We start from the raw sequence: 18,298 nt of genomic DNA on the forward strand, positions 1-18,298 counted from the left end.
GAAATCTGACTTGTCTGTTTCAATTGCATTTACAGACCTAGGACTTCAGTAGATTTAAGGATACAGGGAATCTTCTGGAGGCATGTTCACTTCACCGTAGTAAATGTATCTCAGCATAGACTCAAATGCTTGTTTACTGGGAACCATTTCACCTATCGAAATATTTACTTGTCCATCTTCTGGCATGAAGGAACGGAACATGGCTTCAAAGTAACTGGAAAAAGGAAAGGTAACCAATGGAACACAGAGAGGTTATACATAACTACAAGAAAGGTTCCGCAGACAGATGTTTTTATTCAGTACTGTTCAAAGGCTATATGCAGTTTCCACATATAGTTACTTCCCAGCTACTCTGAGGAGGGAAAAACTGCCTATAAATGCCCCCTCAGCTATAGTATGCAGTGTTGTTGTAACTATATTGTCTCCCAATATTAAAGAGACAAGGTGGGTGAGGTAATATCTTTTATCGGACCAACTTCTGGTGAAAGAGACAGGCCTTCAAGGTACAGATCGGAAGAAGAGTTCTATGTAGCCTGAAAGCTCGTCTCTCTCACCAACAGAAGTTGGGCCAATAAAATATATTACCTCACTGCGACGCATTGGACCTCAAAGTAACACCCTATAATCCCCCTATTAATCATTCGTATATGGCTGTGGTATTTCACACAAAGCAGGCCATGTAAGCTACCATATGAAAGGTCATGATCTGCTGAAACTCATTGTTCTGTCAAAATACATATATTGTTAGTGTGTATGAAGTTATGAGATTTTGCCATATGGTTGTTATTGAAATATGTTGTGAGTTTGGAAGATGCCTACTAGTAGCTCTCTCGTGACTAAAAGTGTGCTGACTCACACCCAGGCGGGCATTAAATGACCACTGATCAGCAGGGGAATTGTAAACGAGATTTACAATTCCGTAAGAGATGGTTGCGCAAGCACCACACGAGGACTGTTCAACTATGTGACTCAGCAAACATTCCTGCACCAGTATCTTTCCAGGGACATGGATTGAGAGTATAAATTAAGGGACAGTGGCATCATGAGACCGCCTGGGAAGACAAAGACTTTGAACTGAGGAAACTGGCCCCAGACTGAGAAGGAAATTCAGCCTGTGTATTAAGGACTGTGACCTATGTGCAACATCCAGTGGGGTGAAAAAAGCTGTTTGATTCAAATCTTGTATAGTCTGAAAGTTTAGGATTTAGAATGTATGTTTACTTTCTGTTTTCTTAGGTAACTACCTCTGACTATTATGCTGACAATTTATAGTCACTTAAAGTCTATCTTTCTGTAGTTAATGAAGCTTATTTTAAATGTTTTATCCTTACCAGTGAGTTTGTCTAACGTGCTTGGAGAATCTGCTCAGATTACAGGTTGGGGCATATCCGCTACCCTACCATTGACAAGCAGTGAATCCCTCCAGGTGCTGTTATCACTCAGCCACCAGTATGCAGAGGCATGTGCAGCTAAATTGCATGAAGGCTCCCAAAGCCCCTCATGAACCATATATAGGGCAACGTCAGTAAATCTCCCAAGCCGCCAGTCTTGCACCCCAGGAATATACTGTCTCACACTGCTCAAGGTCTTCTCTTGAGCAATGCAAATTTATTAATTAGTTCAACACTTCATCAGAGGAAAGTGAACATGCACAGCCTTTGTAATCTGAGCAGATTTCCCAAGCACTTTAGACAAATTCACTGGTAAGGCTAAAACATAAAGTTTATTGAATATAGAAAGATAGATTTTAAGTAACTATAAGTGGTAGGCATAAAAGGACAGAGATAGTTACCAAGAAAATAAAAAGTAAGCACGCAGTTCACTATCCACTTCTCCCCACTACCTGCATCGGTCAAGGAAGCTGGTTGGCCATGCCAGGGAGCAGATGTATGATACACCCTTAAAAGCGTAAATTCTTTGCCCTTGCAATTAAATGGGAACCCAGAGAGATCTACCCCCTAATGTATTGATGTTTTTGTATGTTTGCTCAATGGTTTCTTCATTCTATTAGCATCACTTGAGCTGGATTTCCACTTTTTAGAATATCCTTTTTGCTCTTCATGAACACTCATTCTTTTCCATTTAATGACGGTAGTTTTATGCATAATTATTTGCTCCTTTTTGAAGTTGAGGTAGGATATAGATCTCCTGTCAGTCAACTAAGGTTTTGATTTGCTAACATTTCCCTGCTGGGATGGCAAACTCAATCACATTTTAGTCACTGTTGCTTAATTATGTTTAATGTCTGGAAAAAAAAGTCTTATGTTTTACTCAGATCTCAGTGAACAGAAGCCTATTCTCTTGTGTGCTTCAAAACAAGCTGACCCAAGAAGCAATCTGCAATACTGAGAAATCATGTCTACACATGACATTTGATACTGCTCTAGTAAATGACTCAAAAAGTTTTTAAGTTTCAGTAGATGGTTGATCAGAGTGCGCACACCTGGAGCGAGCTGCCAGAATCGCCTTATGTGCTGGTCTTGGGTGGCCATCTAACAGCAAGATGATATCACAAAATTCAATCCCAGCTCCTTCTAGATAAGCCTTCATATCCTGAATCAAAGATGTTCCTGACAGAAGCAACATGGTGAAATGATTAAAAAGAACATACAGTTCCAGGTGATCAGTTGCTACAAAGTTAATACAAGGTTGAGCCACATCTACATGCAAGTTTTCCCATGGGATCAAGGGAGTTATTAGCAGGCAGGCACTTCATCACATTCTCAGAGCTATAGGAGGCCCCTTTTCATATGCCATGGACAAGGCCAGGCCACGATCCCCGGCAATTTGTTCTGTGTGTAAGGCTGCTGCCCTTGGTGAGGTTCTACATCTGCATCTTTCTCCTCATGTCTGGGACATTTGCCTCAATCCTGGCCCCCCTCCACCTTCACACCCATCCCCTGCCCCTCTTGTGCCATCATTACTAACCTCACACCCATTCTCCCTCCCCTTCTCTTGCTGTCTCTGGAATGCCCACAACATATCTACAAAGATCTTAGCCACCCACCACCTCCTCCTATCTTGCTCCCTCCAGCTCCTGGCTTTCAAAAAGACATGGATCCCTCTGCGGCTGCCTTCTCTTATGGAGGCCTCTCTTTCTCTCACACCCCCTGCCTGGGATCAAAATGTGATGGGGATACTAGACTTCCTTTCGCTTTCCTGCTGTTTCCAGAACCTCCCTCCTCCCTCAAACAGCATTGTATCTGATGTCTCTCTTCTCCCACTCCATACTGCTGTCACCTAACATTCACCCAGCTCCATCAGTGATGTCTGACACTGTTGGTCTTTGGCCAAAGCCACATGTGGGATCCTCTCATTGGCACCAAATGTTAGGCTGGCTGCACATTGACCCTGGCCCATTCAATGTCACTCAGAATGCTGAGTTTGGCTACCGCAATGTTGGACTACAGTATTCTTAGGGCTAGCCTGACGGCTTGAACGGGGGAGGAAATGCAGTTCTGATTCCTGGCTATTGACTCTGGCTTAATCCTTGACTCCAGTTCCTGGCTAGTGACTCTGCCTTGACCCTTGGTCCTAGTTCTTGGCTACTGATGCCACCTTGAACCTTGGCTCAAGTTCTTGGCTATGGAGTCCAGCCTGACTCTAGACTCTGGTTCCCAGTTACTGAACTTGACATGATCCTTGGCTCTACCCTGGCTACAGACTCTGGCTTAACCCCTCAGGTCTGATGCCTTTGGCTCTAACCACTGGATCTGTCTGCCAATGTCCTGGTTTCTTACAGCTTACACAGACACTTCCGATGCTCCATAGCCAACACTCCAGCCAGGTGTTGAAAGAACCTGGCCTTCTATTGTCCAGCTGGTCCCAAGGGGCACCGGATCTACAGGCACGGGTTGCCCACCTACAAGCAGAGGTTTCGGCTCTGTGTGCCCAGGTGGTGCAACTTTTTGCGGAAAACCCTCCACAAACAACCCACGCATAAAAGGAGATGCATCACACCCAATGCAAGTGATGGTCCCACTATCAGAACCAGGTTCTGTGGTGCCCCTACCAGATTGATTTGACAGAGATCACTGAAAATTCAGGAATTTCATTAACCAGTGCCATCGTTGTTTCTGCTCCACCCCCAAACCTACCCCATCAATCAGGCCAAGGAGGGACTGGTAATTAGTTTCTGCCTGGTGAAGCACTGGTTTGGGCCTCCCACCTGCTCCAGCAGAACAGTCCAGCACTGAGCCTTCTCCATGATTTTTTTAAGACCCTCGTTGCATGTGACTGCAGAAGCTGCCCTGCAGAAGCTCTGGCAGGGACAAGGGCCAACTGCCTTGTAGGCTTCACATTTCCGATGGCTTGTGGCCAATATCAAGTGGAATGAAGCAGTCCAAATCTACCAGTCTCTGTGGAGACTCAGTGAAGAGGTCAAGGATAGGGGGAAGCCATCATGGGCCTGGACACCTTCACTGATCTAGCCATCCACATTGACAATGGGCTACAAAAGTGGAGAGAGGAAAAGAGGGGTTCTACCCAGCTACCTTGCCCACACCCTGCGCTAACACTCTTGAGCTCATCCCCCAAACACATGTAGATCAACATGGTCTGTTGACGCTTGACCACCGAGGAGAAGGAGCAACGTTGGCACATTAGCTTGCACTTCTACTGGGGTGAGCCAGGACACATACTCGCTTCATCCCCATCCTGGACCCCAGCCAGGAAACAACCAAGCTTAGGCTTCATAATGGGGCTTCGCCTGGGCACAATCACAAAAATAGACTCAGAGCTGACCCCCCACTCAAGTCTTGATGGGACCACCCAGAATGTTGCTGCATCTTGAAGTTCCAATTCACCTGTGCCTCTGCAACAAAACTTGACATCTGCTATTGCCATGGGCACTCAAAGTTTCCAGGGCTGCTGCCAATTTTATAAATTGCAAGAAAGCCTGAGCTCTGCAAATCATTGTCCGGCAAAAGTCCACGCCAGATGTTGTGGAAACCAAAGACGGGACGCTCGTGTCATTGGTGCTGGTAACCCAGAAGACAGTGCTGCTGGAAGCAGTAATTCAGAAGCACCATGTATCACTGCAGTTCAGTGTGATCCATTCTCTGCATTTCCCCCTGATCCTAGGGGTCACCTGATTGGCATGGCGTGACCCCCCAACATTCTCTGGCAAGCACAGAATAGCTTCCTCTCTGAGCATGTCAGCAGGCCTGCCTCCATAGTAACAGCAACAAGTCCCTCGGTCCAGGGTCCAGTCCCCCAGGCAATGGTGAGTCCACCCCCACGTGTGCTGGGGCTCACAGCTACTGGCCAGAGTGAGCTACTTCTGGGTCTGACCCCACACGTTCCTGATAAACACTAGGATTATGCAGACATCTTCGAAAAAAGAAATGTGGACATGTTGCCTCTGTACTGAGACCATGACTTACCTGTTGAACTACAACCTGGGAAGAAAGTTCCCTATGGCCATATTTACATGATGTCCGAACCAGAACTGGTGGCTCTCCCTGCATATATTCAATAAAACCTGGCCAAAGGGTTTATTTGCTGCTCAACATCTCCTGAAGGAACCCTGGCCCTCTTTGTAAAGAAAAAAGACAAGTCTCTGAACCGCTCTATAGACCACCAGGCACTGAACTTAGTGACAATTCGGAACCAGTACCCCCTGTACTTAATCTCTAAACTGCTGGACTGTGTAAGATCCTCATGGATATTCACCAGATAAGACCTCTGTTGGGCTTACAATCTAATACACATCTAGGCAGGGGACAAATGGATGGCTGCCTTGCGAACTTGTTGCAGACACTTTGAATAACTGGTAATGTTATTTGGACTGAACATTTGGTAATGTCCCTGTGGCCTTGCAACACTTCATCAAGGATGTATTTAGGGACATTGTGGATCAATAAGCTGTTGTCTATTTAGATGACATTTGTCTTTTCGGAGAACCAAGAGCAGCACAAACACCACATCAGGACCATCCAGGAGAGGTAGCAGCAGCATCGTGTATATAGAAAAGTGGAAAAGTGAACCTTCAGCCAATGCTCCACGGAATTTTTGAGGCACATGCTCTCTGCAGAAGGTGTTACGATGAATCCAAGATGGAAGCTGTTTATAACTGAGACACACCTTGGAGTACTTGGGAAGTGCAGTGTTTCCTAGATTTCACCAATTTCTATCGCCACCTCATCCCAGGGTTCTCATGGTGAACTGGCTGCATGACAGCCCTCCTCCGCAAGACTGCCAAATTCGTTTGATCATTTGAGGCTCCCCAAGCCTTCAAATAATTCAATCAGGTTCACCACTGCTCCTATTTCAGTGTACCATGATTCAGCTTGGGAGTTCTTCATGGAAACTGATGCATATAATGTGGCCATAGAGGCCATGCTCTCTCAGAGGCAGGGGCCTGCTACACCCCTGCACGTACCACTCACAGAAGCTCAACCGCACAGAAAAAAAACTACAAGATCCTTGATAAGGAATTGCTTGCAATTAAATCCACATTTGAAAAGTGGAGTCACTATCTGAAGAGGACTCAATACCAAGTAAAAGCATGTACTGATCACAAAATCCTTGAGAATTTGTGCAAGGCAAAGGCACTGAATCAGAGACAATTCAGGTGGGCCTCCTTATTCTCTTGCTTTGATTTGGAGATTACTTTCCAATTGGGGGCCAAGAATGGCAAGGCTGAAGCCCTGTTCCATAAGGGAGAATATTACAAGGAAGGAGAGAAAGCAAACCAAGAACAACCCTACCTCCTTAAGCCCCACAATTTCCTTAACAACTCCATACCTGAGATCTAATGATGCTAATCTGATCTGTTTCTCAGGATAACCCACTGGCCCAGACCAGGGTGGACCCCCTAGAGTAATTGGGAATCGAGAATGAGAAACAATACTCTATGTGGGATGGCATAACATATATTCATGGATGCATACATGTTCCATCAGGAGGTCCTTGGCTGGATGTATTACATCTGAGCCATGACAACTTCCTGGCAAGGCTCTTCAGATGTCTCAAAACCTACCACCTAGCCTCTCATTTCTTTTGGTGTCCCTGGATGCAGGTTGAAATTCAGGCTTATGCTAATTCATGCAATTTATGCGATCACACCATGGTGCCGCACATCAAACATCTCAGCACTCACATGTCTCTAGAGACTCTCCCTTGGCCGTGGGTAGCCATTGCCATGGATTTCATCACAGAACTCCCGAAATCAAATGGCCACATAGTAGTACCAACTGTTGTAGATCAACTGACCAAGATGGCACACTTCATTCTCTGTGCCCATGTACCTTTGGCTGAGATGACAGTTCAGCTCCTACTAACAAATGTCATCAATCTCCATGGGCTGCCTGACCGCATCACATCTGATCAAGGGCCCCAGTTCATCTCATGTTTCTGGTGTGAAACACTCTGGCTACTAAACATCCACATATATGCCGCCTCGGCATATCATCCACAGATGGATGGCCAGGCGGAGAGGGTGTATCAAGTACTGGAGCAATATTTTTGGTGCTTTCTGTTTAACCACCAGAACAACTGGTCCACCCTCCTACCGTATACCGAATTCACATTCACCACCACTGACAGATGGCTCCACAGGACAATCCACAGGACCTCTCCCCCCCCCTTTTTTTTTGGTTAACTATGTTAACTACCAGCAGCCTTCCCAGACCTGTCAGCAACCAACTTAGTTTAATGATCCACCACATTCCAGGACTAGTGGGGCATGTTGAGGACATTAAGAAGACTACAAATGGTATGCAGACTGCCGGAGACAGGAGGGGCCAGTTTCTTCTGTAGGCCAGAAGGTCTGGTCATCTGCTAAGAATCTCAACATGGGCAGGCAGTCTTTCAAGCTAGACCACCAATTCCTTGGACCCTATATATTTATCAGAAAAAAATCACCCTGTCACTTTCAAACTCCCCTTACGCAAATCCCTCAAACTGCACCCAGTCTTCCATAATTCTCTCTTGAAAGGTTCCCTTGAAAATCTCTTTACAGCCACCACCCCACCAGCTCCAGTTCAGGGCCATGAGGAGTACAAGGACCGTGCTATACTGGGCTCCAGATCATTGTGGTACTTCATTGACTGGGAAGGCTATGGCCCAGAACAGCAGTCCTGGGAGCCTGCTGGTAACATTCATGCTCCTGAACTTGTGAAAGACTATCACAAATGTCACCCACACAAGCCTGGCACAACAATGCCCCAGGGCACACCTGAAGAGGGGCAATGTGAGGATTCAGGGGACTTGAACCCACATCTGTTGGACTCTTATTTTTAAGAAAGGGGAAAAAAGCAATCCTGGTAATTACAGGCCTGTTAGTTTGACCTCAGTAGTACGCAAGGTGTTGGAAAAAAATTTGAAAGAGAAAGTAAAGGACATCGAGGTTAACGGTAATTGGAACAAAATACAACATAGCTTTACAAAAGGTAGATCATGCCAGGCCAACCTGATCTTTTTTGAGAGGATAACAGATTTTTTAGACAAAGAGAATGCAGTCGATCTAATTTATCTAGATTTCAGAAAGGCATTTGATACAGTTCCACATGGGGAATTATTAGTTAAATTGAAAAAGATGGGGATTAATATGAAAATTGGAAAGTGGATAAGGAACTTCTATCCTGAAGTCTGCAGCAGGGCATAGGCCAAACCCATGACTCTTCTTAGCCCCAAAGTGGGGTTCAACCTACCACCCTGCTTCATCAGACCTTCAGCAAGAATTACCCATCTTCCTCTGCCCTCTGACTTGCAGACTGACTTAGTTCATTTTCCCTTCCTTTCCCACTCCTGAGCAGGGCTAAGCCCTGGTCTTTCTCCACTGCCCTACTTCTCATTGTTGTCAAGGTGAGAAACATTTTCCAAGGGAAAATAAATAAACTGGATGATCTGGCCCACATCGTGGAACACGTTTCTCTACACAGCCCTCCAGGGATACTTCAGCTAATTGAGTGCAGAGGAATAATGGAAGCACTGGGGCAAACAACAGTTTAGCAGAGCACTCCCAGCTGTGGAACACCCCGTCACTAGGGATCAGGAGGAGTCTATCTAGGGACCTGAATGGCTTTCCATCATTGTAAGTGTTTAAAAATAGAAGCAACAATAGCAATCTCTCTCTCTTCCTCCCTTTCCACCCTTATGAGAAATAGCTGGACTATGTGGGTGAATTTAAATCCTACTAAGGGAAGAATGATGCAAAGAGATGAGTTTGCATTTCATTCTTAATTCAGTGAGGCCTGTGTTCATTCTTATCTCTTGGAAAAATCAGCTCCATAGCCTAGGTTTTGCTCCTGTGACAAGTTCTGCCTTCTCCATTCAGGAGCCTCCCACTATCTACTGGTTGATAATTTCACTGCTCCCATGGAACACCTTTTGCAGTAGGTTGTGGCTATGGAAGGGGAGGTGATCTCTCAGGTACCTAGGGCCAATCCAAAGGAAGACTTCCATTACTTTGAACTGACCATAAATGGCCAGCCAAGTTGTGTTGCTAAATAGGTGAGACAGTGTGTTTTACACCAGCTGGAGTTTTTTCAGGGCTCATTCCCAGATATAGTGAGTAGAAACAATTGAGCCCGAAGGCCACATATGTAAATCACTGTGATCAGGTCTGTTTCTGATAGAGTGGCCACCAGTCAAGGCTGTTCTTGAGTGTAGATCAGGCCTAGGTCATATTGGAGTCTCAAGATAACAAACTATGATTATTAGTTCAGGAAGGAAAATACATTACCAATATCAAGAGGCTGATCGGAATGTGTTCGAACAGGAGGCTGCTGTTTTCTTCGTACTATCTCCACTATCAGGGATGAGGAAAGATGCTCAAATTCCTTCATCATTATTACCTGATTAAAATGTGACTCTTTAACCACAAAGTTCAGGCAGTGTTCCTTAAAAAATGAAAAACAGTTGCATTTGAGGAAACGCTACTATTTTATACAGAATAGAAGAAAAAACATTTCAACACATCCATTCCAAAATCCCATTGAAGGTTTCTGATGGCATTAACCACGAGAAGAGAACTAGATGGTTTTTCACCAGAATCCTGACGAATCAGTGTCACTTAGAATCATAGAGTTGGAAGGGACCTCAGGAGGTCAGCTAGTCCAACCCCCTGCTCAAAGCAGGACTAACCTCAGCTAAATCATCCCAGCGAGGGTTTTGTCAAGCCGCAGCTTAAAAACCTCTAAAGATGGAGAGTCCACCACCTCCCTAGGTAACCCATTCCAGTGCTTCACCATCCTCCTAGTGAAAAACTTTTTCCTAATGTCCAACCTAGATCTCCCCCACTGCAACTTGAGACCGTTGCTCCTTGTTCTGTCATCTGCCACTACTGAGAACAGCCTAGTTCCATCCTCCCTGGAACCCCTTTCAGGTAGTTAAAGGCTGCTATCAAATCCCCCTCATTCTTCTCTTCTGTAGACTGAACAAGCCTAGTTCCTTCAGCCTCTCCTCATAAGTCTTGTGCTCCAGCCCCCTAATCATTTTTGTTGCCCTCCGCTGGACTCCAACTTCTCCACATCCTTGTTGTAGTGGGGGGCCCAAAACTGGACACAATACTCCAAATGCGGCCTCACCAATGCTGAATAGAGGGGAATGATCACTTCCCGTGATCTGCTGGAAATGCTCCTACTAATGCAGCCCAATATGCTATTAGCCTTCTTGGCAACCAGGGCACACTGCTGACTCATATCCAGCTTCTTATCCACTGTTACCCCCAGGTCCTTTTCTGCAGAACTGCTGCCTAGCTCGTCGGTCCCCAGTCTGTAGCTGTACATGGGATTCTTCCGTCCTAAGTGCAGGACTCTGCACTTGTCCTTGTTGAACCTCATCAGATTTCTTTTGGCCCAATCCTCCAGTTTGTTTAGGTCCTTCTGTATCCTATCCCTATCTTCCAGGGTATCTACCACTCCCCCCAGCTTAGTGTCATCTGCAAACTTGATAGCATGATCACTGTTATTCTTTATTCTTTCTGATATTAAATACAAAAATGCTTTGTCAATGCAACACTACTGATGCATAAAATTAAGCACTCAAAATGGAATGCCAAAGTTAAGGTTAAATGCAATACCTTGCCTTTACCCACATAAGCTTAGGTGTTATGACACACTATAATTACACAATCATGTACTCTCTCAAATAATTCTATATTTGACATTACACATTTTTTCTAAAATTTTAGATCAGATTTTGTAAATTTTGTAATATTTTCCTACATGTATAAAGAATCATATCATCTTACGGTAACTGTGGCCTGGTCTACAATGGTGGTGAAATTCGGCGGCCGTCGACGGGAGATATGCAAGCTATGTATAGTAGCATGCATATCTCCCGTCAACTTCCTAACTTCTATGTAGCGCGGCATCCCCACTACCCTGCACCGATGGGAAATGCCCCCCTGTCGATGCAGCGTTAATCTTTTTGCGGAGGTGGATTAATGCCGTCAATTACTGGATCAATTGAGCAGGTCTCCAGTGCCGCTCTCTTGATCCCAAAGAATCGATCCAGCGGTGCCGACAGTGCCTCCACGAGTGTAGATATACCCTGTAGTTCTTAAAGATGTGTTGTCCATCTAGATTTCACTTCTGGGGAGTATGCAGTGTGTGTGTGTGAAATTTGATTTGTTATGGTCAGCAGTATCTACTGGGGCCACGCTTGTGCTCTGGCAATTCTCATGCCTCACACCTGAGGACATACGGTATGTCTACAATGCAATGAGAAACCCCCAGCACAGAATCTCAGAGCCTGGATCAGCTGACTCAGGCTTGTGGGGCTCAGGCTCTGGGACTAAAGATGGCAGTGCAGACATTCAGGCTGAGCTGGAGCCCAGGCCTCCCCTCTTATAGAGTCTCAGAGCCTAGGCTCTAGACTAGGCCTGAACACGTATCCTGCAATTTTATAGCCCTACAGCCCGAGCCCAATTCAGGTGACCTGGGTCTTTTATCACAACGCAGATGTACCCATAAAGGCCAGAGCAGGACCAACAATCCCTCAGTTCCTTCGCCAATACACAATCCCAGAGGAGTAGGAAACAGTAGATGCAGGAAAGGAAGGTGTGTCGTGTATCCATGTGAATAACACACCTCAAAGACCACAGTTACTATAAGGTAAATAACTGTTTCTGCTTCCTTAAGTGACTGTCCACACGGATTCCATTTCTGGTGACTATCAAGCATTAACCTCACAGTGGGTGCTTGGAGTCCTATTTAAATAATGAGTGCAGGGCAGCTCTACTAAAGTGGGTGCCTGATCTTGAAGTTTCAACTTAAGAGCAGTGATGGTAAAAATGTGGACTGACCCCCTGACACTGCCCTACAAATTTTTGAAGTAGGGATGTTTCATAGAGAAGCTGAAGAAACGGCCTGAACTCTAGTGGAAGGGACTTTCACGAGCATGGGTGAATGTGGCTCCAGGTAAACCTGTATTCACACCCTACGCACTACTGCAATCATATTCGTGCAAAATATGCCTTGAAAACTAATATTACTATGGTCAATAATATAATTCTGAAATATAGGTAACAACGTTATATATGAATGATAAATTCTCTCTATAATGTTCCTATAGCATGTTTAAGACTGGGCAACCTAGCCTAGGTAAAGCTTATAAACCAGTTTGTCCTAGACGAAGTCATGGACTTAGCCTCAGTTTACATATTAGCAAGAAACAAAGCCATCAAGCTAAATCCAACAGGAGTTATCCTGAGGGCTGGTCTGCACTGGTGGTGGTCAACGGGAGATACGCAAGCTACATAATGTAGCTTGCACATCTCCAATCGACGTACTTAAGTTCACATAGTGCGGCGTCTTCATCATCAATGCAGCCTTAGTCTTTTTGGGGAGGTGGATTAATTGAGTTGCCCAGAGAGCACTCTCCAGTCGACTGAGCCGGTCTACACAGACCCGCTCAATCGATGCCATTGCATTGATCCTTGCTGCCGGGGCAGTGAAGACATACCCTGAGACTGAACTCGAGAGACAGAATTAACATGGTTCCTGCACCCCAGAGAGACACAGGAAACTGAATCTCCAGGAGGCCTTCCTAACTTTTAAGACAAAAACAATTCCTTTGGGAATATAAGGGACAGAGAGAGACTCCATCTTGATCCTTCACTTTGAGGATGCAAAGAAACCAAGAGATTTGATCTCTGTGATGGGTCCTGGACAAGCTGGCCAGTGAAAAGCTGGAAAGATGACGGGGGGTGAGAGAGACCTTCTTGAACAAAGACTGTATCTTGCTAAATTCAGTTTTAGACTTTCATATGCATGTTTTCACTTTTTTTTTTTTTGCCTATAACCATCTTTACCTTTGTTTCTTTTACTTGATATCACTTAATCCAGGCTCTTTTGTTAAACTCATTTTGCTTTCATTAGAAATCATCAGCACTGTGTGAGTTCAGTTAAGTGTGTGCCTCTAGTAAGCTGACAAGCTGGAATGTTATATTGTCTCTGTAGAGGCAGTGAACCTAACACTTTTTCTGAGGGTTCAGTAGCAGTGGTTCTCAACCTGCAACCCAGTCAGCACACAGCTGCAGCCCATGTGGACCATACAGGTAGTATACGTATTGTGTGGATGCAGCCCACATAACATAGAGAGAGCTGCATATGTGGCCTACAATGGTGAATAGGTTGAGAACCACTGAAAAAGAGGGACTGGACCCTGCAGGATAATGACTTTGGGGTGAATTCAGGGCTGGAAAGATCCTAAGCTTAGCCTGCAAGAAGTAACCAAGTTGGGTAAAGCCAGAGCGAGCCTTGTGGGCTGCTGGCAGGCTGTTGGGGTCACAGCTCTGGACCAAAGCTGCACAGCCTCAAGACACCCAGGATTAAAAGGCAGATATTGACTGAACCGCTTACTGGCCTGGGAGAGCCCTAAAACATCTCAGTGAAATCTACTCTATCTACTTCTTAACAGGATCTAATATACTTAGGTATCAACTTGGACGACCTTTGGGTGGAAATGGCTTGACCCGTAATGCTATCTGCAAAGGATACAGTCTGTGGGAAATCGTGAAGGATGTTGTCCTATCCAGGTAGTATGTTGCAGCCCTGACTATGTCAAAGGGTGTGCCATTTGGCTTCCCCCTGGTTTGAGAGTAGGGCTTGAGGGAAAAATCTGGGAGGTGAAGCAACTGATTTAAATGAAAATCAGAAAAAGTATTAATCACGAACTTGGGGTGAACACCATGTCAGGTGGACCAGCCATAAGACCTTGCGTTTTCCCTACCCTATGAGCTGATGTAAGAAGTGTTCACAGACAGGTGATAAAAAGTGCAGGTTGCTTGTGGCTAAAAAGTGGTCCCATTACACAATTAACACTGCGTTGAGGTCCCAGGAAGGAGGAGGCACCTGGCCGGGGGGGGAAAACCATGAATGCGACCCTACAGAATCTAGCAACTGTAGGTGAGAAAATATGGTATGACCCCGAATTGAGGATGATGTGCAACTATTACTGCAAAATGTACTCTGATGGATCAGATGGATGATCTCAAATGTTTTAGGGCTAGCAAACAGTCCCGAGTAGCAGACACAGGAACTTCCAAGGGAGACAGGAAATGTTTTGGTGCCCAAATAGAAAACCTCTTTCATTTTGCCTCATTACTCAATATAGTAGAGGTTTTTCTGCTATGTACCAAAATGTTCTGGACTTCATCTGAACAGCTTCTTTCAGTGGCAGTTAATCAATCAACAACCACACTGTCAGATGTAAGGATGCTGGATCTATGTGAACGTATCAGAACTGTCTGGGCCAAGCTGGGTCTAGCATAATAACTGAGGATGAATCTTGTCTGAGTTTCCTCAGGATCCTTGGTATTAAATGGACTGGCAGAAGGTATACATGAGCCCCTTCTCATGTATGAGACAAGGAATGTGTTCTACAGAAAACCTGGACTCAAACTCCTCTGGAGCAGAAGACACAGCATTTTTTGTTCTGGTCTGTGGCATATAGGCCTATTTCTGGACACCATATTTCCAGGGACCATTAAAGATGAAGTGTCCTGCTAACAACCCTCCAGTCATGGTGGGAGGGAGGGGTTGTGTGTGTGGCGGGGAAAGGCAACTTGTGGGAGGGGTTGTTAGTGGGTTATAGATTGTTGTAATAAGCCATAAATCTAGAGTCTCTATTTTGTCCATGATTTTTAGAATCCAGCAAAGTTATGAATTCAAGCTCCCAGGCTTGTCTTTTGAAGATGTGCAGATTTCCTGAGAGGTCAGAAAGAGTGATTGTTTTCTGAAAAGTGATCACCTACACAGTCTTCTAGTCTTTTGTGATTTTTCTGTGTTAGTTCATTCAAGAGAGTAGTGATTGTCTCTTTTCACTCGCATAGTTGTTATTGGGGCATTTAGTACACCGGATGAGGTATGCCACATGTTGCAGAACCCCGGGATCTTGAAAGGAGAGTTATGGGAGGTTTAGATCATCGTAGCCATGGAGATATATCTACAGGTTTTGCATCTGTTGTTCTGAGTAGGTCTGGTGCAGCTTTGAGTTGGTGTGTTCTGGTCTATGGGAAGCTTGCTTCTGATGATGAGCTTGGAAAAGCTGGGGGAGGCAGAGTGGTTTGAAGGTCAGAAGAGGGGGTTCAGAAAAGATTTCTTTCAGGATGTGGTCCCCACTGGGCATGGGTTGTAAATGTTTAATGATATCTCATATGGGTTCCAGTGTGGGATGGTAGGTGACAACTAGGGGTGTGCGGTCAGAGAGGGTATTTGTGTAGCCCATCTCATGATGTGATCTACTACTCTGGTGGAGTGTTCTTGTTTGGTGAAGGTGGTTTTAAGTGAGTTAAGGTTTACATCCCACTGTAGCACTTAGTGAAGAGCTTCTCCCATTGGCATAGGTATTCCACTCCCCAAGAGGCAGTGGAGAAGTTCTTGCACACAAAGGAATTATTCAGGATGTGGCTTTCTCCTAGGCAAGAGAGGCATTGGCTTGTCTGTCCTTGATAGGGATCAGTCCATCGCAGGATGGGCAGGATTTGAACGCTATCACAAGACATGGGAGCTGGCAGAAAGCACTTTACCCTGCTGCACATGGGGTGTACAGGGGGGGAGAAAGGTGTTACCAATCGATATTTCTTTTTGGAACATCTTTTAGAGAACAAATGTGATAAGAATTCTTTACTGAGCACCTGGAAAGATCTGGCTTAAAGTGTCTGCAGAGAGTAGCAGGTCATACATTTGCAAGGTTCCATCTCACTGCCAAGGCAGTAGAAGGAACTGAGGGAATTTGTGGCTGCTCCGCTCTTTATGCCATTGTGTGCGAGCCCAGGATGCATGCCCAGACCCCATGGACATAGCTATTCAAAATATACGATCTTGGGCACATAAGGCTCCTGCACACCTACAGTGGGACTACACTGGCACATAGCTGAAGAGCTATACAGAGAAAAAGAAATGAGCTTAAGAAACCAGACAAACCTCAGTAGAGAGAGCTAAATTCCTGTGATGAATGTGGGAATTTTCTGTAATATTTCTGTGAACAATATGAATCTCCCCACTACACTGGAGGCAAAAGGGTTAACATGCTTCTCCTGGAACACAGCAGGAGGCATGGGAGATTTGGGTGATGTACATCTCTGGGGTGGTAAGAATGTGCTATCAAGAGCTGGCTGGAATCAGCACAAAGCAATGAAGGATCCAGAAAAAATCGGAACCCAAGGAGCAAACACTAACACTTGCCAGGAGGAGAGAGCTCAGAGGAAGCAGGGCAGGATGAAGCCCTGGCTCCACCAACATGGACTCTATCGTAAGTCTGCTACTCTCATACTAACCCAAAGACTTTCAGAGTCTGTGCTACAGGTGACTAATAAAGGTTACCTTACTTGGGAAAGGCTGCCTGGTGTTGCTGCAGTTACTGAAGGGCATTGCACCCTGAAAGGGGTCTGGCTCAGCTGGATTCACAGAAGGGAGCCTCAGAGAAAGAGAGGGACTGCTGGTTCCTGAAGTCCAGTTTAGGAGTCGTGGAGGCCACAGTTGTGCCCCTACAAAACACTGGGGATCCTTGGGGTCTAACACACTAAAGGGGTACTCTCAGGAGACTGGTTAAAGGCTGAGACACAGATCAGACCCTGGGAATTCATGAGTCACCTGTAGAGGGATTTCAGGTAAAGAGATGTCTTTAAGGCAGTAACTGTTCCAGCTGCTGCATTAGGGCACATCTACACTACAAAATTAAGTTAACTTAAGTCAACATTGAGCCAACAGAGTAATTGAAGCGGTGTTTCACATCCACACTATGCTCCTCCTGTCAGTGGTGCACATTCTCACCAGGAGCGCTTCAACTCATTTACCTGTGTGTGGCATTGGGCGGCACTGACACCTGGAGCCCCCCACTCTGCCCGGTCCAGGGCTGACAGTGCTGGGCTCACAGCTGGAGCCCCTCTTGGCTTGGAGCTGACAGTCAACAGGCGATGTAAGTAACGCAGTGTCCTACATGACATTGCATCACCCTAACTACATCGAGCTATACCTCTCACGGAGGTGGAGTTATTACGTCGTTGTAGTGGGCGACCCACATCGGTGGGAGCTACATTTTAGCATAAACCCTTACAGAGCTAGGTCAACATACGTTGCCTTACGTCAACCAAACTCTGTAGTGTAGACCAGGCCTTGAAGGAAGAGGAAGAGGGAGGAAGGAAATCTAATGTAATGCTGCTGCTGAGCCCAAAGTGGGAGTTTAAGTTCATAGGAGCTGATTTTGTTTTTACTGGTGGGTGCTGGTGGGTGAGGGGCTGGGTGTTTCAGGGGATGGGTGGAGCGAGGGGGAGAGGACACATGACTGGTCAGGTGTCTCCTCTGCACAGTGGATCCCTCCCCCCTGCCTGTGGCCACTGTGCTCTCCCCGTCCCATTTACCTGTTGAGGGTGGAGGGGCTCTGTCCTTCCCCCGCTGTGTCCTCGCTCCAACACGTTTGGCTGCTCTCCCTTGCAGCCAGGCAGGGAGCCGCTTCCAATGCCAGCCCCTCCTGGCCACTGCTCTGCAGCGCAGCAGCTGTCTGCGAGACAGCCTTGCTGGGGGAAGCAGCATCCGCTCCCTATCCAGGCTGGCTGCTGGGGAAAGAGGTTGAGTGAGCCGGAAATGGACAGGGGGGCTCCCGCTCACTTGGCCCCTATCCCTGGCAGCCAGCCTGAGCAAGGAGTGGAAGCTGCCTCCCCCAGCCAGGTTCTCTCGCAGGAGGCAGCTGCCATACTGCACAGAGCAGTGTCCCAGCCGGAACTGGCTGGTGCCATCCCTTCTTCTCCTGGAAGCAGCTGATTGGTGGACAGCCTGGAGGGTGTTGAGCACCCACTATAGTTTTCTGAGCACCCACACAGTCAGCACCTATGTTCCTATGTTCAAGT

General features: G+C 46.1%; 1 protein-coding gene across 8 annotated transcripts in view; it reads right to left on the reverse strand.

The window, feature by feature from the left end:
- LZTR1 (leucine zipper like post translational regulator 1) overlaps nt 1-18,298 on the reverse strand; it is a 116,738-nt gene that overhangs the window by 16,649 nt on the left and 81,791 nt on the right. For all 8 annotated transcript variants that reach the window (XM_067558612.1, XM_067558610.1, XM_067558613.1 and 5 more), the window contains exons 14-16: nt 9,689-9,845; nt 2,444-2,570; nt 65-214 (exon numbers count right to left, since the gene is read on the reverse strand). In XM_067558612.1, coding sequence (XP_067414713.1) covers nt 65-214; nt 2,444-2,570; nt 9,689-9,845 — 434 coding nt within the window. The remainder of the gene's footprint in view (nt 1-64; nt 215-2,443; nt 2,571-9,688; nt 9,846-18,298) is intronic.

Source organism: Emydura macquarii, unplaced genomic scaffold (genome assembly GCF_026122565.2).
Source record: "Emydura macquarii macquarii isolate MOO-44397 ecotype Brisbane River unplaced genomic scaffold, CSIRO-AGI_Emac_v2 contig_2156, whole genome shotgun sequence".
In the NCBI taxonomy this organism is placed as follows: Eukaryota; Metazoa; Chordata; order Testudines; family Chelidae; genus Emydura; species Emydura macquarii.